At 46.0% G+C, this 19,517-nt stretch overlaps 1 protein-coding gene across 1 annotated transcript in view; it reads right to left on the bottom strand.

Annotated features, from left to right (window-relative positions):
* The window catches only part of LOC140219916 (4-pyridoxate dehydrogenase-like), a 98,751-nt gene that overhangs the window by 47,027 nt on the left and 32,207 nt on the right, over positions 1 to 19,517 (bottom strand). Inside the window, exons 7-9 of the mRNA XM_072290097.1 lie at positions 13,969 to 14,110; positions 7,195 to 7,346; positions 5,599 to 5,776 (exon numbers count right to left, since the gene is read on the bottom strand). Of these exons, the coding sequence (XP_072146198.1) occupies positions 5,599 to 5,776; positions 7,195 to 7,346; positions 13,969 to 14,110 (472 nt within the window). The remainder of the gene's footprint in view (positions 1 to 5,598; positions 5,777 to 7,194; positions 7,347 to 13,968; positions 14,111 to 19,517) is intronic.

Here is a 19,517-nt window from a genome sequence, read left to right as displayed (position 1 = left end):
CTTGCCCTCGACTCCGAGAGTATAAAAGCAGCTGCCCCCGGACGCCAAGAGAGAAGCTTCGATTTATTCAGTCGAATAACGTGGTCTCCCGTTTCTCCACTTCGGTCGACCTGACCGGCCGCTCTTTTGCGATGCTTGAATAAACAAGTTGTTCGGTTAGCAGTCGACTCATCCTTTGCCAGGACCTTCTGATGCTTCCAGCTGTGCCCCAGGCCGCCAGACCAACGCTACCCTTGGGGCTTGCGACCCATTTGCAACACGCATAGGAAAAGTTTTGTGAGGAAAAAACAGATGCCGGTAACGAATTCCAATATTGCACTGTTCTAGGGAAAAAACTGCATTTAAAACTGTTAGTTTTGGTGAAAAGGGGAGCAAGTGAAATCTCATAAACGCCCCGAGTCCTTCTCACTAGAGGACGCTTAATGCACTCTGGAAGCTTCAGTTTATTTTTTCCTGTTAAACTATTAAACAAGGATATCAATCTATTAATCTTTCTGCTGGTTTCTAGTGTATGAATGTTATTTGAGATCATTAACTGCGAGGGAGAGTGTTCCCTTTTCTATTTTCCGTGTATAAACCTACCGCTTTTCTATTGACTTTTTCAAGGATGATTATGTCTTTTTTCGTGTATGGGTCCCACACTGCCGAAGCATATTCACGTAAAGAATGCACACAAGTTTCGTAAGCCAATTATTTTATGTGTGCTGGGGCAGTTTTTAGCTTTCTTCGCAAAACCCATAGCTTTCGTAATGCAGCTGTACAAATATTAGTATTGTGAGCCGACCACTTTAACTTATTGTCAAGTGTTACACCTAAATATTTATATTTCTCAACTTCCAAAATCATGTTGCCGCGAAGAAAGTAAGGAAGCAAACTGGGAGACTTTCTTCTAGTTATACGTAAGAGAACAGTTTTTTCACTATTAAGTTCCATAGCCCATTTCAGACACCATTTTTCAATGGCAAAAACTGCTTTTTGTACAGAGCTGTGGTCATGTTCAGATGAAATTTGTTTAAACACAACACAGTTGTCTGCGAATAACTTAACAGAGACATCTTCAGGAACAACCGTAACTAAATCATTTACATATATTAAAAACAACAAAGGTCCAAGCACACTCCCCTGAGGAATTCCTGAGTGAACATTAACAACACTAGAAGTGGTCTTATTAATTTCCGCATATTGCCGTCTCTCTGTAAGGTAGGTTTGAATCCATCAAATTATAAAAAATGGCATACCCATACATTCCATCTTATAGAGAAGTTTGCCATGTGGCACCTTATCAAAGGCCTTGCTGAAAACAAAGAAAACCACGTCCGTTTGCCCGGTCATATCAAGCACCCGCGCAAATTCGTGTACAGACAAAACAGTCTGAGTAACTGTGGATAACCCCTGCCTAAATCCGTGCTGATTATCGGACAAAAGATTATGATCGCTCAGGAACTTTCGCAGGTAACCGGCTACAATATGCTCCAACATCTTACAGCAACTGCATGTTATGGAACCAGGCCGATAACTTGAAACTGACAATCGATCACCTTTCTTATATACGGGAACCACACGTGCTATTTTCCAATCTGAAGGAATTCTTCCATTTTCTAAAACTGAACGGCCAGTCGCGGCAGCTACTGGTACATGGCGCGCTTTCTTTGGCCAGCTTGCGTGTAGGGTCGGGATTTGCTGCAGCATGCTATCAGTCAAACTTCGCCACACACGTTTTTGCGGGTCATTGCCATGTGACGCGCAGTGGGACACGCTTAGTCACGATATTGCCTGGATTAAGCTTTGGAATTTCATGATGAATACCTAGAATTAGGTGTGATTTTAAAGATTTTTGAAAGATTGGCGTGCATTAAAATGTCACTGCCTCCGAAGTAGTATGTAGACAACTTCCCCAACGTACTAATAAATAAGTTAATGAATGCATGTGTGTTAATTAGTCTTCTGAAGTTCACGTTATTAGCGGCAAAGTACGTACGCCTCGCACCATGTTCGCTGCAGTTATTACTTTTTATAAAGAATCTTTATTGTCTAAATAAACAACCTGTATGCAAGGCCGCCACAGTCGGCTGTACTATAAGACCATTCTTCAGCATCGAACTCAAAATCTCAATTACAAGAAAGAGAGAAATGTAGAGGAAAGGTAGGGAGGTTAACCATGATATCAGTTTCCGGTTTGCTACCCTACACTGGGGATGCGAGATAGGGGTTAAGAAAGATGACAGATAGGAAAACGCTAAAAAAAGCACAAAAAGCACGCACACATGGAGACACACACACACACACACACAAAGGCGTTCAAGTTAAAGACGTTCACAAAGGCCGGTAGATCGCAAAAATCGCAATAGCGCTTGCACGCCTTCTTCTGTGACGTTAGGTCTCTTCGATGGCTTAGAATTCTTTTTTCCGATAGCGGTTGCTCGTCCAGTTGGTCAAGTTCGTGGCGAAGGCATTCTCTCTGTGGACTGTACTGCGGGCAGGCGCACAAAATATGGTCAATAGATTCTTCAGGGCCACAGTGGTCACAGGTTGGGGTGTCGGTCATCCCTATGCGGAACGTATAGGCTTTGGTAAAGGAAACGCCCAACCACAGTCGATGCAAAAGCGTGGCGTCTCCACGGCGAAGCTATGATGGCGCTCGAAGACTTAATGTTGGATCAGGGGAGTACAGTCGAGAATTTCTTAAAAGGGGGTCATTCCATTGTGACATGGTGTACTGCCGAGCAAGCAGGCGGAGCTTCCGTGCTGAGTCAGTTCTAGAAAGTGGAATTGTTACGTGGTGTTCTTCAGTATGGGCTGAACGGGCAGCTTGATCGACCCGTTCATTGCCGATAATCCCGCAGTGACTTGGAAGCCATTAGAAAGTTGTTTTATGGCCTGCATCACTTATATGGTGTAACGTCTTTGTAATGCGAAATATTAGCTGTTCCTGCGGTCCGCGTCGTAAGGGTGACAGTAGAGACTGCAGTGGCCGCCTTAGAATCGCCGAATGTCGTCCACTTGTGTGGCTGTTCATCACCAATGTGATGAAGGGCAGTAAAGAGCGCTGCGAGTTCTGCTGCCGTCGACGTTGTCGCGTGAGTCGTCTTAAATTTGATTGTTGTGACTGTCGCTGGTATCACGATTGCCACCGCGGAGCTGTTTGGCAAGACAGATCCATCAGTGCAGATATGTGTAGAGTCACGGTAGTTCTCGTACAAAAATAGTAGCGGGAGCTGTTTAAGGGCTGGTGATGATAGATCAGCTTTTTTCGTGTTGCCAGGTATTGTGAGGTTGATTTTTGGCTGAGCGAGATACAATGGAGGAGTCGAAGGTCTCGCAGCCGGAGTGAAACAAACTGGCAATGATTCATCATGTGCGGTAATCGTTTGGCTGAAAGATGTGCATGGTCTGTCCGCTGGTAGAGAGGCTAAGTGGTGACGAGGAGCCCTGGTTAGATGCCTTATATGGGTCCTGAGTACTTCAATTTCAATGTGGGTCTTGACAAGGTGATCTCTAGCTATTGCTACCGTAGCCACTGATGATGCACTCTGAGGCAGGCCTAGACAGATCCGGAGCGCTTGAGCCTGAACACTTTGTACTGTGCGTAGCTTCGTTTTACCTGTGTTGGTTATTGCTAGCAAGCTGTATCGCAGAAAGCCTAGAAAAAGCACCCCGTACAGTTGTAACATGGCACTTGTCGACATTCCCCAAGTCTTGCCAGTGAAAAACATGAACAGGTGGCAGAGGCCTGTCACCCGTTTTTCACGTATGACGCGTGAGGGCTCCATGACAAGTCCCTGTCGATTATGACGCCTAGAAACTTGTGCAATCGAACATGTGGTATAATTTGGCCATTTATCATTACGCTGTAGTTTGTCATGTGTTTGCGCGTAAATGGCACTAGTGCGCATTTCTCGGAGGAAATTCCCAGGCCTCGATTACGGAGGTAGATAGCATCCGCCACCCAAACTACAATTACAAGGAAATCGTCCGTTGCATCTATTGGCCTCAAGCAACTTACCGTGTTTCACATATCTGCGAAATACGGAGATACTGTACGTGCGTATACCGATGGTTCTCTCACACCATATGCCTCCACTGCAGCCTCCGTCATCCCAGATATGATCATCGCTCGGCGGTTTAAACTAGACCATAGATCGACATCAACTGCCGCAGAACTTGTTGCTATCCGGGAGGCACTTCGATTTCTCTCCGAGGAGCCTCCTCACGCATGAACTATTTCCTGCGATTCCAAGCCAGCTGTTGAAACGATTGACTGTGTCCTCAGACGGGGCGGGGCCCGTATTATCCAATGGCTATAGAAATTACACAGCATCTCGACCACGCAAATATATATGGCTACAATGTCATCTTTCAGTGGATACCTTCACACGGTGGCGTGATAGAGAACGAACAGCCAGACGCTGAAGCGAAAACTCCTTTAAATAATGCTTCTGAAGTTCGCATTCCGTTCTCACGAACAGACACAGACGCCCGACGTGTGTCCCGTAATACGCAACCGTACGTTGGAACACTGGACACAACCAGATCGACGACACAAGCGAGTACACAAATGGGACCAAGAAATGAAATTTCGTATGCCTCACAGGCTCAAAAGAAGTCAAACAAGCATGGTGCACCGGATTCGCCTTGGTGTCGCATTCACCAGCCGCTATAGACATCCGATATATTGCAGTAATACTAGCCCAAACTGTGAATGCTGTAAGGTACCAGAAACGCTTGGTCATATATTTTGCGTGTGTCCCGCGTACGCGCAAGAACGACAGCAACTGCCCTCTTCCATTGCAAACGTCGATAAGAGGCCGCTATCAGACGAGTTCCTTCTAGGTCCTTGGCCTAATGCAAACAGCACCGCCCTGATAACAAATGCCGCTATAGCCTTTCTCCAAGCCACAGGGCTGGACGCACGACTTTAGAGATGCCACAATTCAGTGAAATTGTATATACGCATCTCTTCCTCATACCGTCATCACCATTCATCAGCCTTTTTCCTTCCCGTCCCTTTTCCCCAGTGTAGAGTAGCAGGCCAGAGCAAGTTATAGCTCAGGCCGCCTTCTCTGCTTTTCTGTAAATAAATAAATACACACACATATATATATATATATATCTGAGCATCGCGACCAGTTCAGTGCGCTCGTCAAAACATTCACTCACTCGCGCCGACCCCGATGGACGGGCAGATGAAGCGCCGGCTTAAGAAGTGAAAATTTCCACTTTTATATACGTCATCGCGTTTAGTGTACGACCAGCGAGGCCACACGCCGTGGTTGCGTAGTGGCGTTGCGCTGCTAAGCCCGAGGGCGCGGCATCGAATCCCAGCCGCGGCGGCGCAATTCCAATGGGGTTGGAATGCAAGAAACGCCCGTGCACCTTGCGGCGGGTGCACGTTAAAGAACCCCGGGTGGCTAAAATTATTCCGGAGTCCCCCACTACGGCATGCCTGATAATCAAATCGTGGGATTGGCACGTAAAAGCCCAGACATTAATTTAAGTTTACTTTTCCACCAGTGACGCCGATTCACCTGTATGATGCGAACCCAATGTGCGGCCACTTAAACATTTGGTGTAAAGTGTTGTTCCTGAACAGTGACGTACCTTTCACGGTTCTCTTGACATCTTCAGCCTGAGAAAGGAAGCGTGGGTCGATGAGCGGCTGGTCGGACGGATTCGTGGCATTCAGTGTCACGGTGCCTCGCGACTTTGGCTGAATCATGACCAGGGTGGCCATGAAACCTTTCTTTCCTTCCATTGGCTTGTAGTACCTTTCGTAGACCTGGAAGGGCAATCACGATAGCCACTCAGTCGGCTCTCGATGTTCGAACGGACGCGCCGCTATACTGAATGGGCACTGCGTAAATCAACGGCGTGTAGGCGGTTTCCTGAAAGAGAACTCTCCCATCCACGTGAGTGCAATTAAAACGTTACGCAACTTGGTTAACTACGAAGTACTCAGAGTGCGAAGCTTGTCTATGCGCACAGCGTTTGTAGCGGATGGTCGTGTCAACAAGCATGCATGTGCGAGATTGTGGACGTAACAGTGAAAGCTGCATTGCGAGCAAAAATGCCGATGCAATGGGGACAAAATGCTTAGAGGTACAACGACAACACCACCAAATTGGCAAAGCAACCATTCAAATAAAACTTAAAACGACAGAAAGCTGAGCTAGTTGGTAAGGATTCATTATGCAAAAAAAGGTGAGGCGTGCAGGCAGGACACAAGAGAAGAGAAGTGGACAAGAAGCGGCATTCGTGTTGTCCACTTCACTTGTGTCCTGTCTGCACTCCTCACCTTCTTTTGCATAGCAAATAAAACGCTGGTATTACATATGAGTTCTGTGCTAGACAGACAAAAAAAATCTTTATTTCATATCCGGAGTGTTTGTGGACTGCGCTCCCGCCTAGGTGCCAGTTTCGAGATATTGATTTTCAAAGCGTCTGACGAAATCCCTTGGCGTTCCAGTTAATTTTGTACTTCAGTCCATAAAACAGCGTTTTGTTCAATAAGTAAATGAAACAACCATGCAATTTCATAGCAAGTTTGACGGCGCATATCTAGAAACCAGTGCCATCCTCAAAATGTGTTTTAAATCGATATCCCTTGAATACTCACTAGCTGCGATTCGTAGATTGAAATATCTACCATAAGGTAAGTAATTAAAAGTTGATTACAATAATGGCGTCATTTATTCCATTAAGCATTCTGATATCGTAGGAGTAATGGCCGCCTCATCAAATTATTTTCATCAACAGCCGGAACTGTGCTATCTGCCAAAGGCAATATTTAAAGATTTGGTGCAGCTAAAAAAAGAAAGCAGCATAATGTGTATAAAGTAGGCAAGAAAGAGGGCGGTGGCACAGTGCGCTCTGTTGATGGCTCCGCTCACTTAAAAGTGAGCTGGCGAGCACGAAAACCGTTTGGTAGAACTTGGCATAGGAGAATTAAGAGTGAAGGTTCCGTTACAAGTCGCAAAGCGAGCGATTTCATAATCGGCCACCGCTAGACAAAGTATCGTGCCTACTTTAATAAACCTGCTCGCTCGTAAGTTGACCTCCCCGAGCGCAACGTGTTGCCGGATGATGACGAACACACTTAAGGATCGTCTGCCTAGAAGGGACATTCAGCTCGATCCACCTAAGAAAACACTCAAACGAATCTTCTTAGTTTGATCGCTCGCAGGTCGTAAGACTCACTTCTTGGGAGACTTGCGGCGGCCTCGGCGGCATGTCACTCGGAAACAGGTCCGTGAGCACGGTCTGTATGTCCGGGAAGTCGTCCGCGCCCCTCCTGTGCTGGCTGCTTGTGAATAGGATCACCTCCGTGCCGCCAGGAATGGCCAGAACACCTGCGATTCACGCGATGCGGCGCGAACCGACGGAGTGTTCTTACTCCTGAAAACAGCCGTCTCATTCGGGACGCGAACTGCCCGCGAAATATTCACTTGGTACCGCTTGGCCAGCAATACTAATATATATTAGCACGCCATAGTCCTATAGTCGCAATGTTCACCTCGAGATTAACGCACCCTCAGTGTCCTCTCTCTATCCTTCCTTTCTTTTCTTTCGTTCTTTTTTTTCTCTTTCTTTCGTTATTTATTTATTTCCCTTTCTTTCTGAGGTACTGACCTATTGCGTCATGTACGCGCTCCAAGTGCGCATTCCACTTGGTTGTATATATTCATCTTTCATTGCGAGATAAACGTTCTCTAGCGTTCGCATCACAAGGTATAGACAACGTGACTTTCTTTCATTGGTGTAGGTATCAGTCGTGACCGCGCCTACGCTGGCGCGTCTGCACTGCCGCTCTTATGTAACAGCAGCGACGAGTAAGGAAAGTCCCCACATATTCAAGGGAGCGTCCAGTGCTAAGCCTCCAGTGACAGCAGACCCGGTAACCACTGCATGCTTACGAATTTCAACGAAGGCACAGATAATTGGAAGCCTTACCTCACCAACTGAGACTTATTTTGAAGCAAATGTTGTTTATTCGGCTAAGAAGAGAGCACTTCCATAGCGACTGCGCTTAGAAGGTCGACTAAACAAGTCCAAATGGGTAGGGTAGCACCTCTCAAGTAAATACGAGTTATGACGAAGTAGATGATGAAGCAGATGACGAAGTGATGACTTTAAGTGAATACTAAGGGCCGAAGCCCTATAAATCCGTACACGATTTCGTCGTCTCAATCCGACGCATAGCAGACAATTGCAATACTGGGGACTCGCTGAACATGATGCTCCGAGACCGAATTGTCTGCGATGTACCTTCAAGTGCACCTTAACAGAAGCAACTTCTGTAAAGAACGACCTAACGCTATAGAGGAAACCCAGTCTGTAGCAATGCGTGCTGAAGCTGAAAAAGGACGGGAAGAAAATATCTGCAGAGGACATACTGTCGGTGCCAATAGTAGAAGCACGTCGAAAGCAACTGTCTTAGAGCGAGCACGGACGGGAAGCAGCCCACGTACGTCCGCCGTGGTGGCGTAGTGGCTATGGCGCTGCGCGACTTCTCAGCCCGAGATCAAATCCCGGCCGCATTTCGGCGGGGGCGACACGCTAAAATGCTCGTGTACCGTGCGTAAATTGGACTCACTTTAAGGAACTTCACGTGCTAGAAATTAATCCGGAGTACCACACTTCGATGTGCCTCATAATCATATCGTGACTTTGGCACGTAAAGCTCAACAAACATTTTTTTTTTTTTTCAAAAAGGCACCATATCGCGATCGGTATGCAGAAGGTGTAGCACAGACATCACGGAAGTAGCGCAAAAATTCGGAAGGAAGAACAGAGGCGACATGCCAAAAAGCTATCTAGCGCTATGTCCTAACGCCTCCCTTCTTGGTTCCGAATTTCTACGCTGCTTTCGTCATGTCTGTTCCCAACGAGCGCAGGAAACAATTCTGTTGGAAGGTGAGGAAGTTTGAAGACGTGACGCCTATAGCTGCTGGGTTAAGTCACGTTGTTATCGTTGCGGCCAACGGGTTCACGTGGCAAAAATGTCTCCTGCTGTTAACAGCGCAAAATGCAGACAAGAGACGAGACAAGAAGACACCACAAGCGCTGTTTTCAACAACGTTTATTTTGAAAGAAACACGGCTTCTTATAACCATTGCCCACACGTGTCGCAGTCACGTGATCGCACATCATGTGAAACACGCACTTTTTCTTTTTTGCACTCAAGATAGTGGTTCCACATGCAACAGCGCTTGTGGTGTCTTCTTGTCTCGTCTCTTGTCTGCATTTAGCGCTGTTAACAGCAGGATGGAAAACTAACAAGCCCAAGCTGCTATTCTAGCGAAAAATGACTGGTAGCCGCCGTGGTAACGACTTTGTCGCAACTGAGCGGGCACCTGACGCGAAAGCATTGGCGGCATACGAGTGGGTATACGTCGAGGGCGGACAGTAGCGGCGGCGCACGTATAGTTAGGGAGGCGTATATTTACCCATAATTAAAAGAAAATTAAATTATGGGATTTTACGCGCCAAAACAACGATATGATTATAAGGCACGCCGTAGTGGGGTACTCCAGAAATTCGGAACCCCCGAGGGTCTTTAACGTGCACGAAATCTAAGTACACGGACGTTTTCACATTTTGTCTCCATCAAAATGCGGGCGCCGCGGCCTGGATTCGATCCCGCGACCTCGAGCTTAGCACTGAAGTGAATGACCAAGCTGGAATTTGGACGATGGTACGACCACGCTGCGATGACAGCCACCGGATGGAGCGACCGCGACGCATGGGTGGGTGGACGGACGGACGGACGGACGGGCGGACGGACGGACGGATGGATGGATGGATGGATGGATGGATATGCGGGCAGGCTCAGAAAGGCTGAAGTAGGCAAAGAATGCTAATCAGAGTAAAATGTCGTCGTGGTCATTCTATCGTCGTCATTCCATCTTCCCGGGATAAGAGGGGGGAGGGGGGAGGGGGTGCTGCCAACGACGCTATGCCTCGGCACACCGAGCCCCGTGGTTGATGCACGCCTGCCCATCAACCGCGGTCCAGTACAAGCTCGAGAAAGCAACAGACGACAACCACGTGTACACTCGGAAAGCATTTATTACGTTTACAACTAACACTTTCGAGCAGGCCAGCAAGCTATATTGGAATAAAACAGAAACAGCGCGACACAGGACGAACGAGCAAAGAGTACAGGATAGAGCGCTGACTAGCAACCAAATGCTTTATTTGCAGAAGCAGCATATAAAGGTATCATTGAAGGTGACATAAAAGAAAGAAAAATAAGGATAAGCGTTAACCACGGAGATATTGCACCCCTTTTGTTGATACCGTGAGGAACACAGAACTAACGCATGCGTCGCCACTTGTGAATATGCAAAAGGCCTCAAAGATTTCCCGCACGCTGTTCACTGTAACCTTCAATTATTTCGCACTTCTTAAAGATTTGGGTGCGACCACACGAGTTACAGTGCGCAGCCAGATGACAGCGCGACGACAGCCAGATGAACAGCGCGCGCGGGAAGTACGCGACGTTCGCCTGGCGTGCGACGGTCATGAGACCCGAGGAATCCTACAAGCATCGTGATATTACTCTCGTCATGCCGTCGTCGCCTTCTACAGCGCCCACAGCGGCCCAAGTTGTCTAAAAGCTTGGGCCACTAGAAATAGGCTCATGGTCGTGATGCCTTCCGGGTCTTGCATCGTCGTCATGCCAGCTTTGTCATCCGACTCTCATGATGCCTCGTCATGGTCGTCATCCTCGTCATGCCCTCGTTGTGATACAGTCGTAAAGAATTCGCTGTCGCACCGTCATCGTGATGCCGTCGTGATCTTTCAATCGTCGTCATTCTAGCTTCGTGGTCTGACTCGTCATACTGTCGTCTTCATGCCTTCTACTCAGACCCAGTGGTCCAAGTTGCCTAATTGCATAGGTGTTCGTGGTCTTGATGCCATCGTGTTCGTTGCATCGTCGTCATTCCAGCTTTGTCGTCCGACTCTCGCCATGCCGTCGTCATCGCTCCATCATCATCACGCAGTCGTCGCCATGCCGTTGTGAATCTGTCGTTATATCATTGTCATCACTTCATTAACGTCATCCTTTTGTCATCATGCCGTCATCATCATAGTACATTCGTCGTTACATCGACATCACTCTTTCTTTGCCATTTCATCGTAACATACTGCCGTTATTCAATCGAGATTATGCCGCCCTTGTCATGCCGTCATCGTCAGAGAGTCGCTATCAAGCATCCGTTGTCAGACTGCTGTCGTTATGCCGTCGGGGTCGTGCAATCACCGCCAAACCAGCTTCGTCAAAAGACTCTCGTCATGCCGTCGTCGTCACGCTAATGTAGTCATAGAGGTGTCATGATACAGTCATCGTTAAGACATTGTCATCGTACACTCGTCATCTTTCATTGTCCTCATGCCATTGTCACGCCTCGTCGTCATTGCGTTGTCTTCGTACAGTCGTCGTCGGGATGCCGCCGCGGTCATTGTTTCGTCGTCATTGAAATTTTCACATCACATTCTCTTCCTGCCGTCGTCGTGAGCCATCGTCATCACACAGTCGTAGTCACACCGTCGCCATAATGTCATCGTCGTCCCGCTTCCCCATCGATGTCGCTTCAGTGACGTCATCCCGTTATCTTCATCCCGTCATCGTCACGCCTCCTTCGTCCATCCATCTAAGCCATTCGTTGTTCGTCGTTGTATCCTATACAGTCATGTAATCGTGATTAGACCGCGGTGGTCATGTGATTGTTATCGTTGCGTCGTCGGCAGACAGTCAAAATCATGCGTCCGTTGTCATACCGCCGTCGTCGCCATTTCAGCCTCTTTGTCTGGTTGTCGCCATACCGTCGTCGTCATGCAATCATCGTCATAGAGTCATCTCGCGGTGCACATGCCGTCGTCACCACGCTGTTGCCGTTACATCATCACCATAATTTAAAAATCGACATCTCAGTGTCATCATACATCGCCTTTGAGGTCCCATCGATACCATTCAGTCTTCGTCATTCTATCGGCACTGCGTCAGCGTCTCACAGTCGTCGCCATGCCTACATGCTCACAAGCGACCCTGGAAAGCGAGTGCCGCAGCAAAGTGGGACGACACGCATTATGTGGCGCATACAGCCGGAGCAATCAATCACCACGACACGTGTCGAATAAACAACACTTCCGGAATACGGTCTGTCGCTACATGGCTCGCATGCTATACGCATTACCGTTGGCAGTCATCGTGAGACAAGTTCTGCCGAAATTTTCTTTTTTTCGTTTTTTAGCAACACTGAAAAGATATGGTTTTCTGAAGCTGTTTATTGTTTCAAAGACAAAGGCTTGCTTTCAAAAATCGTAGCTTTACCATTTGAGGAATTCGAATGGAGTAAATTATTTGGTATGCATATATAATTTGTCCAGTGACTGCGGTCTCGCATATCGCAGCTAGAAAAGGCCACAAAAGCGCTGCTGCGATTTTTGAAAGCTACCGGATTGAGTCGTTAAAAGCAGACTCCAGTTCACCAACTCTTTCGTACCGCCGACGCATCGCCAGCTTATCATTATTTCACAATTTCTTTTCATTTTTTTTTTTTTTGCAGTCCGCTCGCCATCGCACCATATATTTCACCGCCGACACGAACATCGCGTCGTACTGGCCATTCATTAAGTGTCGCCGCACCAAAACGCGCACTGTCACTTTTTTGTCCTCGTTTTTCCCTCGTGTAGTTGTAGACCGGAACGGCTTTCCTTACGACATCGCTGCCTTCACCAGTTCATCTGCATTCATGGAAGAAGCGTCATCAATTCTCTCACCTTAAGTAATATTGTCTTAACTATTGTTGTAATCCCACCCCTTATGCAATACCCCCGTGTGGGGTCTTTAAGGAAATAAAGAAAGAAAGAAAGAGAAAGAAAGAGTGACCCTCTGTGATCCGGAATGAGCGGCCGTCAGTGACATAGAGCAGAGAACTCCTACCACGTCGGCAATATCCACAGTGGACTTTCTCTTCTTCTTTTAATCTATCCCTCCCCTTTTTCGTTCACCCAGCGTAGGGTAGCCAACCGGGATCAGTCCTGGTTAACCTCCCTGCCTTTCATTTATCATTTTCTCTCTCTGTCTCTCTCTTTCTCTGAAGCTCAGCTAAAGGCAGTTTATGCAAATAAATAACTTGCTCTAGTAAGGTACAAATGTAATTGATTGATTGTTTTTATTAACACAAGTATTGCTGAGCGACCACATCATAATAAATACAGCCTAAATATGACCGCGAACAGAACCGGTATAATCAGAGCACAATAACGAGCTTTACATGGTGCTAGACGTTCAGTTTGTCGTACTTTTATCCGGCGAGAATCTGCAACAACGGAGTGCCACTGACACCCAGAAGCAGTTAACGTTGAATAATAGTAAAGCAATTTAATGTCGTGGCGTTGACAACATTTCGTACAATTGATACTAGTGAACATATTTCGAACGTAATTGCTAAACAAGTGGCGTTTTGTCGGCGGCAAAAAACTTCATAACCCCTTTTTAAAGCAAGGAATTAGATCCAAAGGTGCTTTAAATGTAGGCACATTACAATTTTGTTTTTCCGAACCACGAGACCTGGATCCGACCAACAGGCGAGCTCGTTAAGCGTGCTGTGTACGACTCGCTTCTGGCCTTCGCTGACGAGTCTGGTTTGCTATTCAGACTGTGAGGCCCATTTGGACAGCTGAGTTACCAACATCAGTTTGCCCCTCTCTTTCCACCAAATCCCATACCTGAATTTCCGTACCTCCCAAACATAGGCCAAAGCGCCAGCCTTTCCAAAAAAGATGGCATTCTTTAGACAACGAAGGTGTTGAACTGAAATCCCCTTGCACAACGTTTCTAAGTTGCAGCGCACTTGTGTGCCTAATATGAAGTCAAATGCTGGATCCCTCAATATATAGACGCTTAGATGTATAGATGCAATGCATGCTGAAGGTGTCAGCGGCAGCAAACAGCATGCGTACCAGTCCTGTTGTAAGCATACTGATGAATGGCAGAGATGTTGAAGACGCCAACTTCGTCCTTTGGTGTGGTGACCACGAGACCCGTGAAGACCACGTGGTCCTGAAGACCTCGGCCAACAGGAAGGTCAGCCACGACGGGTATCTGGCAATAATGGAAAATTTGGTTCAGCATTCGATTTAAATGTGTCATTTGTACCGGTCAATCTAAGTCATCTTACAGGCACACAATTAGCGTGAAAAGGACACGAACCACATGAATGACGAAAAATGCATACACAGCGCTGCTGCGCTGATCGTTCGAGGAACCAACACGATCCTATAGACACTTACATTTAATTTAATTTTTAATGCAGGAATCTATATCAAAATCGATACCGTGCTTGCCTATAAAAACGATTTCTCCGTCCCCGTGTATTTCGATAGGAACTTCCGAGATAAAGCTTCCGCTTAAATGTGTGTGGATCAAATGCAGCCTTTGCAACGATTCAGCCGTTATCAGCTGTATTTTCGAATGTCTCAAGACAACTTTACACCAAGTTTATACTTGGTGGAAAACGGGATCCTGTTAAGTGCAATCTGTGGCGTGACTTAAACGCTTCTGGCCTAATTAGAGGTGTCGCAAATATTTACTGAACCCTCGTTCTTTCTCACGTAATAGTTCTGCGTAAGCCCCCAAGCTGGAGAGAAGTTATTAATTAAGGGAAAATGATACATCCACCCAATCGCAGCAACTTCTACAAAGGAAACCAATACGGGTTCCCCGAAAGAAAAGCCTCGCAGTTGAAGAAAAATTCGTCCTGGTCCAGGAAGTTCGTAGTAGGCTTCCGTGGTGTCTTAGGTGAACTAAACAAATGTATTTTGTGAGTGGGCATTGTGTGTTCGCTGTCTATAAAAAATATTTTGTGAATAGTCCTAAGTGAGTTTAGCTTATGTTCCCGGTCTATATGTGTGGATGAATTACCATCTTCGTGAAAAAAAAATTATTTAGCGAGTGCTCGAAAGCGTTGTATGCGACCAAGGTTTAAACGGGCCAGTTATATGTAGGAAACGTTTTAATATGTGTGCTTCATTCACAAGCAATCGAAATTCTTATTCCAACTGCTGGACAGAAACAGCTGCGCTGGTAGTTAGATTGTGATTCTGCAAGGTCTCAGAAGTCACAGGAAGGACATTAACATGGACTTTGCATCACACAGTTCCCGTTTTAAGTTATTTCTGCAAAAGAGAACGCGTTTACCCAATACAATGTGTAGCCAATTGGCCCCAACTACTTCTTTTTGAGTGCTCCAGTTAAAAAAGAAACAGCTGGTATATATGAACCCCAATGACACAGACATGTCAGAACAGTGGCTTGTGAGTGGCGCGGAGGAAGGTGAGGTTGCGTACCTAATTTATCTGCAACTGCTCGTCATTGACAAGGTCACAGATGCTTCGCTCACACACGTGTTTTAGTTTTACTGTCTTCACGAGAATCACCTCGCACATGAAATCGGCGAGATGTTTACGATGGGAGCAAGAGCATGTGTGTGAACCAAGCCTTCTGTGACCTTGCATCATAGTGAGATAAACTTTCTAAGGCCCGTTCTGACCAGTGGCAGATAAATTGAGACTGTGATTGAATTTAATTGAATTGCCTTTATTTACTAAGCATACAATTTATGGGGGATTTAAGGAAAACGTTCGGCACAGCAACTTGACGGGCCTTAAAACACAGTCTAGCGGCAGGCATAGGCACTGATTTAGGATTGCCAATAAAAAACAATAAAATACAATGTTGGCTTAAACTTGTGCCAGCAAAAAAAGAAACGCAATGTAAGAAAACACTAACAAACCAACAAAGACACGCAATCCGTAGTTTACACATGAGCAACACAAACAGTGAGAAATATGAAGCGAAAAAATCAGCCAGGTTAGTACATCGCTGAAGAACTCATACAAACGCGGAACAGGACAAGGAGTGACATCGATGCTATTGCACATGAATATATTTAACAGGTATGGTAAGCAATGATGTAACATTCGAAAAACGCAGTTAGTGCGAGGATGTGGCCCAGGCTAGTATTCAGGTGACCGTGTGCTGTATTCTGTTCTGTTTCTGAACAACTGCGTTAAGGACGTAACGCGTGACGGGTTTTGTTTCTCGTCCTTACGATAGGATAACAACAGCCTGAGGTCTTGCAGAGAGTGCAGCGTGAGTAATTTTGACTCTTTGAAGAGAGTATGAGCATCTGCTGGAGCGTCACAGATAGTACGAATTACTTTTTTTTTTTTTTTTTGAAGCAGGAATAATCGATTTACGCTGGCAGCCGGCGTCGCACTACACACCGGACAGCAGTATTGTATGTGCCTCAGGAAGAGAGGATTGGATAAGAGAAGTTTGATTTTGCGTGGCTGCAGTTTTAATTAATTATGCGGTTTTACGTGCCAAAACCACATTCTGATTATGAGGCGCGCCGTAGTGGAGGACTCCGGAAATTTCGACCACCTGGAATTCTTTAACGCGCACATAAATCTAAGTCATCATCATCAGCCTGGCTACGCCCACTGCAGGACAAAGGCCTCTCCCATACTTCTCCAACAACCCCGGTCATGTACTAATTGTGGCCACGTCGTCCCTGCAAGCTTCTTAATCTCATCCGCCCACCTAACTTTCTGCCGCCCCCTGCTACGCTTCCCTTCCTTTGGAATCCAGTCCGTAACCCTTAATGACCATCGGTTATCTTCCCTCCTCATTGCATGTCCTGCCCATGCCCATTTCTTTTTCTTGATTTCAACTAAGATGTCATTAACTCGCGTTTGTTCCCTCACCCAATCTGCTCTTTTCTTATCCCTTAACGTTACACCCATCATTCTTCTTTCCATAGCCGGTTGCGTCGTCCTCAATTTAAGTAGAACCCTTTTCGTAAGCCTCCAGGTTTCTGCCCCGTACGCCAGTACTGGTAAGACACAGCTGTTATACACTTGTCTCTTGAGGGATAGTGGCAACCTGCTGTTCATGATTTGAGAATGCCTGCCAAACGCACCCCAGCCCATTCTTATTCTTCTGGTTATTTCAGTCTCATGATCCGGATCCGTGGTCACTACCTGCCCTAAGTAGATGTATTCCCTTACCACTTCCAGTGCCTCGCTACCTACCGTAAACTGCTGTTCTCTTCCGAGACTGTTAAACATTAGTTTTCTGCAGATTAATTTTCAGACCCACCCTTCTGCTTTGCCTCTCCAGGTCAGTAAGCATGCATTGCAATTGGTCTCCTGAGTTACTAAGCAAGGCAATATCATCAGCGAATCGCAAGTTGCTAAGGTATTCTCCATCAACTTTTATCCCCAATTCTTCCCACTCCAGGTCTCTGAATACTTCCTGTAAACACGCTCTGAAATGCATTGGAGAGGTCGTATCTCCCTGTCTGACGCCTTTCTTTATTAGGATTTTGTTTCTTTCTTTATGGAGGACTACGGTGGCTGTGGAGCCGCTATAGATATCTTTCAGTATTTTTACATATGACTCATCTACACCCTGATGCCGTAATGCCTCCATGACTGCTGAGGTTTCGACTAAATCAAACGCTTTTTCGTAATCAATGAAAGCTATATATAAGGGATGGTTATATTCCGCACATTTCTCTATCACCTGATTGATAGTGTGAATATGGTCTATTGTTGAGTAGCCTTTACAGAATCCTGCCTAGTCCTTTGGTTGACAGAAGTTTAAGGTGTTCCTGATTCTATTTGCGATTACCTTAGTAAATACTTTGTAGGCAACGGACAGTAAGCTGATCGGTCTATAATTTTTCTAGCCTTTGGCGTCGCCTTTCTTATGAATTAGGATTATGTTAGCGTTATTCCAAGATTCCGGTACGCTCGAGGTCATGAGGCATTGTGTATACAGGGTGGCCAGTTTTTCTAGAACAATGTGCCCACCATCCTTCAACAAATCTGCTGTTACCTGATCCTCCCCAGCTGCCTTCCCCCTTTGCATAGCTCCCAAGGCGTTCTTTGTTGCTTCCGGCGTTACTTGTGGGATTTCAAATTCCTCTCGACTATTCTCTCTCACATTATGGTCGGGGGTGCTACTGGTACTGTGTAAATTTCTATAGAATTCCTCAGCCACTTGAACTATCTCATCTATATTAAGCAACAAGCATGTCACAAACGCTGGATATCTATGGCTTCTGCAACAGTTACCTTGACTTTAATCCGCGAAAGCATGCTTGCTCACAACGAGTAGTTCATGGTATAATATCGAATTTTTGCATTTCTTCACAGAAACGCTAGGCAGTAGCACGAGGACTTAACACTGCAGTTTAGATTCTACCAGCACCACTTGCTCCTTTAACTGCTTCTCAAAATTAGGCGGTTCTTCGCGTGTTTATCTTAAGTGGCGGCAATTTACTGGTGTTTGTTGCTCGAGGAATATACATGACGAACCTGTTTGGCGAACTGACAGGCTGCCGGGCCCAAATGTTTTAGTGAAGTATGCCTCTTGGACCGTATGGGTGCAGCCAGAAAAAAGCCGAAGCGTCATTCATTAGTAGTATGGGACATATTGAAGATATCATAATTCCAAAGTGTAGGGTCAAAAATCAAGTGAAATATGTAAGGCTTGAAGCGTCTTCCTTATGAAAGTTTGCGAGGTTCTCTTTCATGTACTGACGAAGCAAATGGTTCTCCATTTGTATAATAAAACAACGCTGGATCGAGACATGGTGAGGCAGAAGGTGTCTGAATTTTCCTTTTCTAGGCAACCTAAGCTGCGCTGTAATACCTCTAGTATACTTTAAGCATGGCAATTGGCGCTGTAAAAAAAAACTCTTCATGGTTTCAATTCGAAGTCGTAGTGAACTCATGTGTTCCGCGAACATCGCGTGCCTCGCCATACGGACAGTCGGTTGCTACCGTTGCGTGAGGGGTGTGCCATATTGTTGATAAAAGCTGCTAAGGGCCACCATGAAACATTTCATCGCTTGCAATTGATTGGCTCTCGATCTTAACCACGAAACATTTCTTTCGGGTAATTGCTACTACTGTATTTGTGAATTAAATATGTTATTACTCTACATAACGCGCGGTCGTGTTAGCAGCCATGAGCAATTCGTTTTATGGAGGCCTGTTTCAGAGAGCGGTGAAATATCAGGAAACTTTTTCGCACGAAATGCGCGCCTAACTCTTGCTTTTAAGCATTAATAAAGTGGTCATATTTTACTAGAACAACTCACCAGAGTAATAAGATTCATTATGCCAGCTTCGCTGGACAGTGTCTTTCTAACACGGATACATGTTGACACAAAACACCAAGATTTTTCTTCCATTTAAAATGCAATGTTCCTCATAGCCAAGTACTAAGGGAATGTTAAGTCTTTAGCAAGGTATCATGCACAACTTCGCGTGTTGAATTGTTGAATTTGCAGACATTCTTATCACGCAAAATTTATGGACCGACACGACGCACATATGCATTGCAAAACCAGTAGACCTCTTCAACGGTACATAGGTTACGATATCTAAGCCGCAAGCTTTCTCGGCTCAAGCGCTTTTAAAGAAGGAACTGTGAT

The sequence above is a fragment of the Dermacentor andersoni genome, chromosome 8 (assembly GCF_023375885.2).
Source record: "Dermacentor andersoni chromosome 8, qqDerAnde1_hic_scaffold, whole genome shotgun sequence".
Taxonomy (NCBI): domain Eukaryota; kingdom Metazoa; phylum Arthropoda; class Arachnida; order Ixodida; family Ixodidae; genus Dermacentor; species Dermacentor andersoni.
Note: the sequence above shows the minus strand (reverse complement) of the source record. Positions and strands in the feature narration are given on the sequence as shown.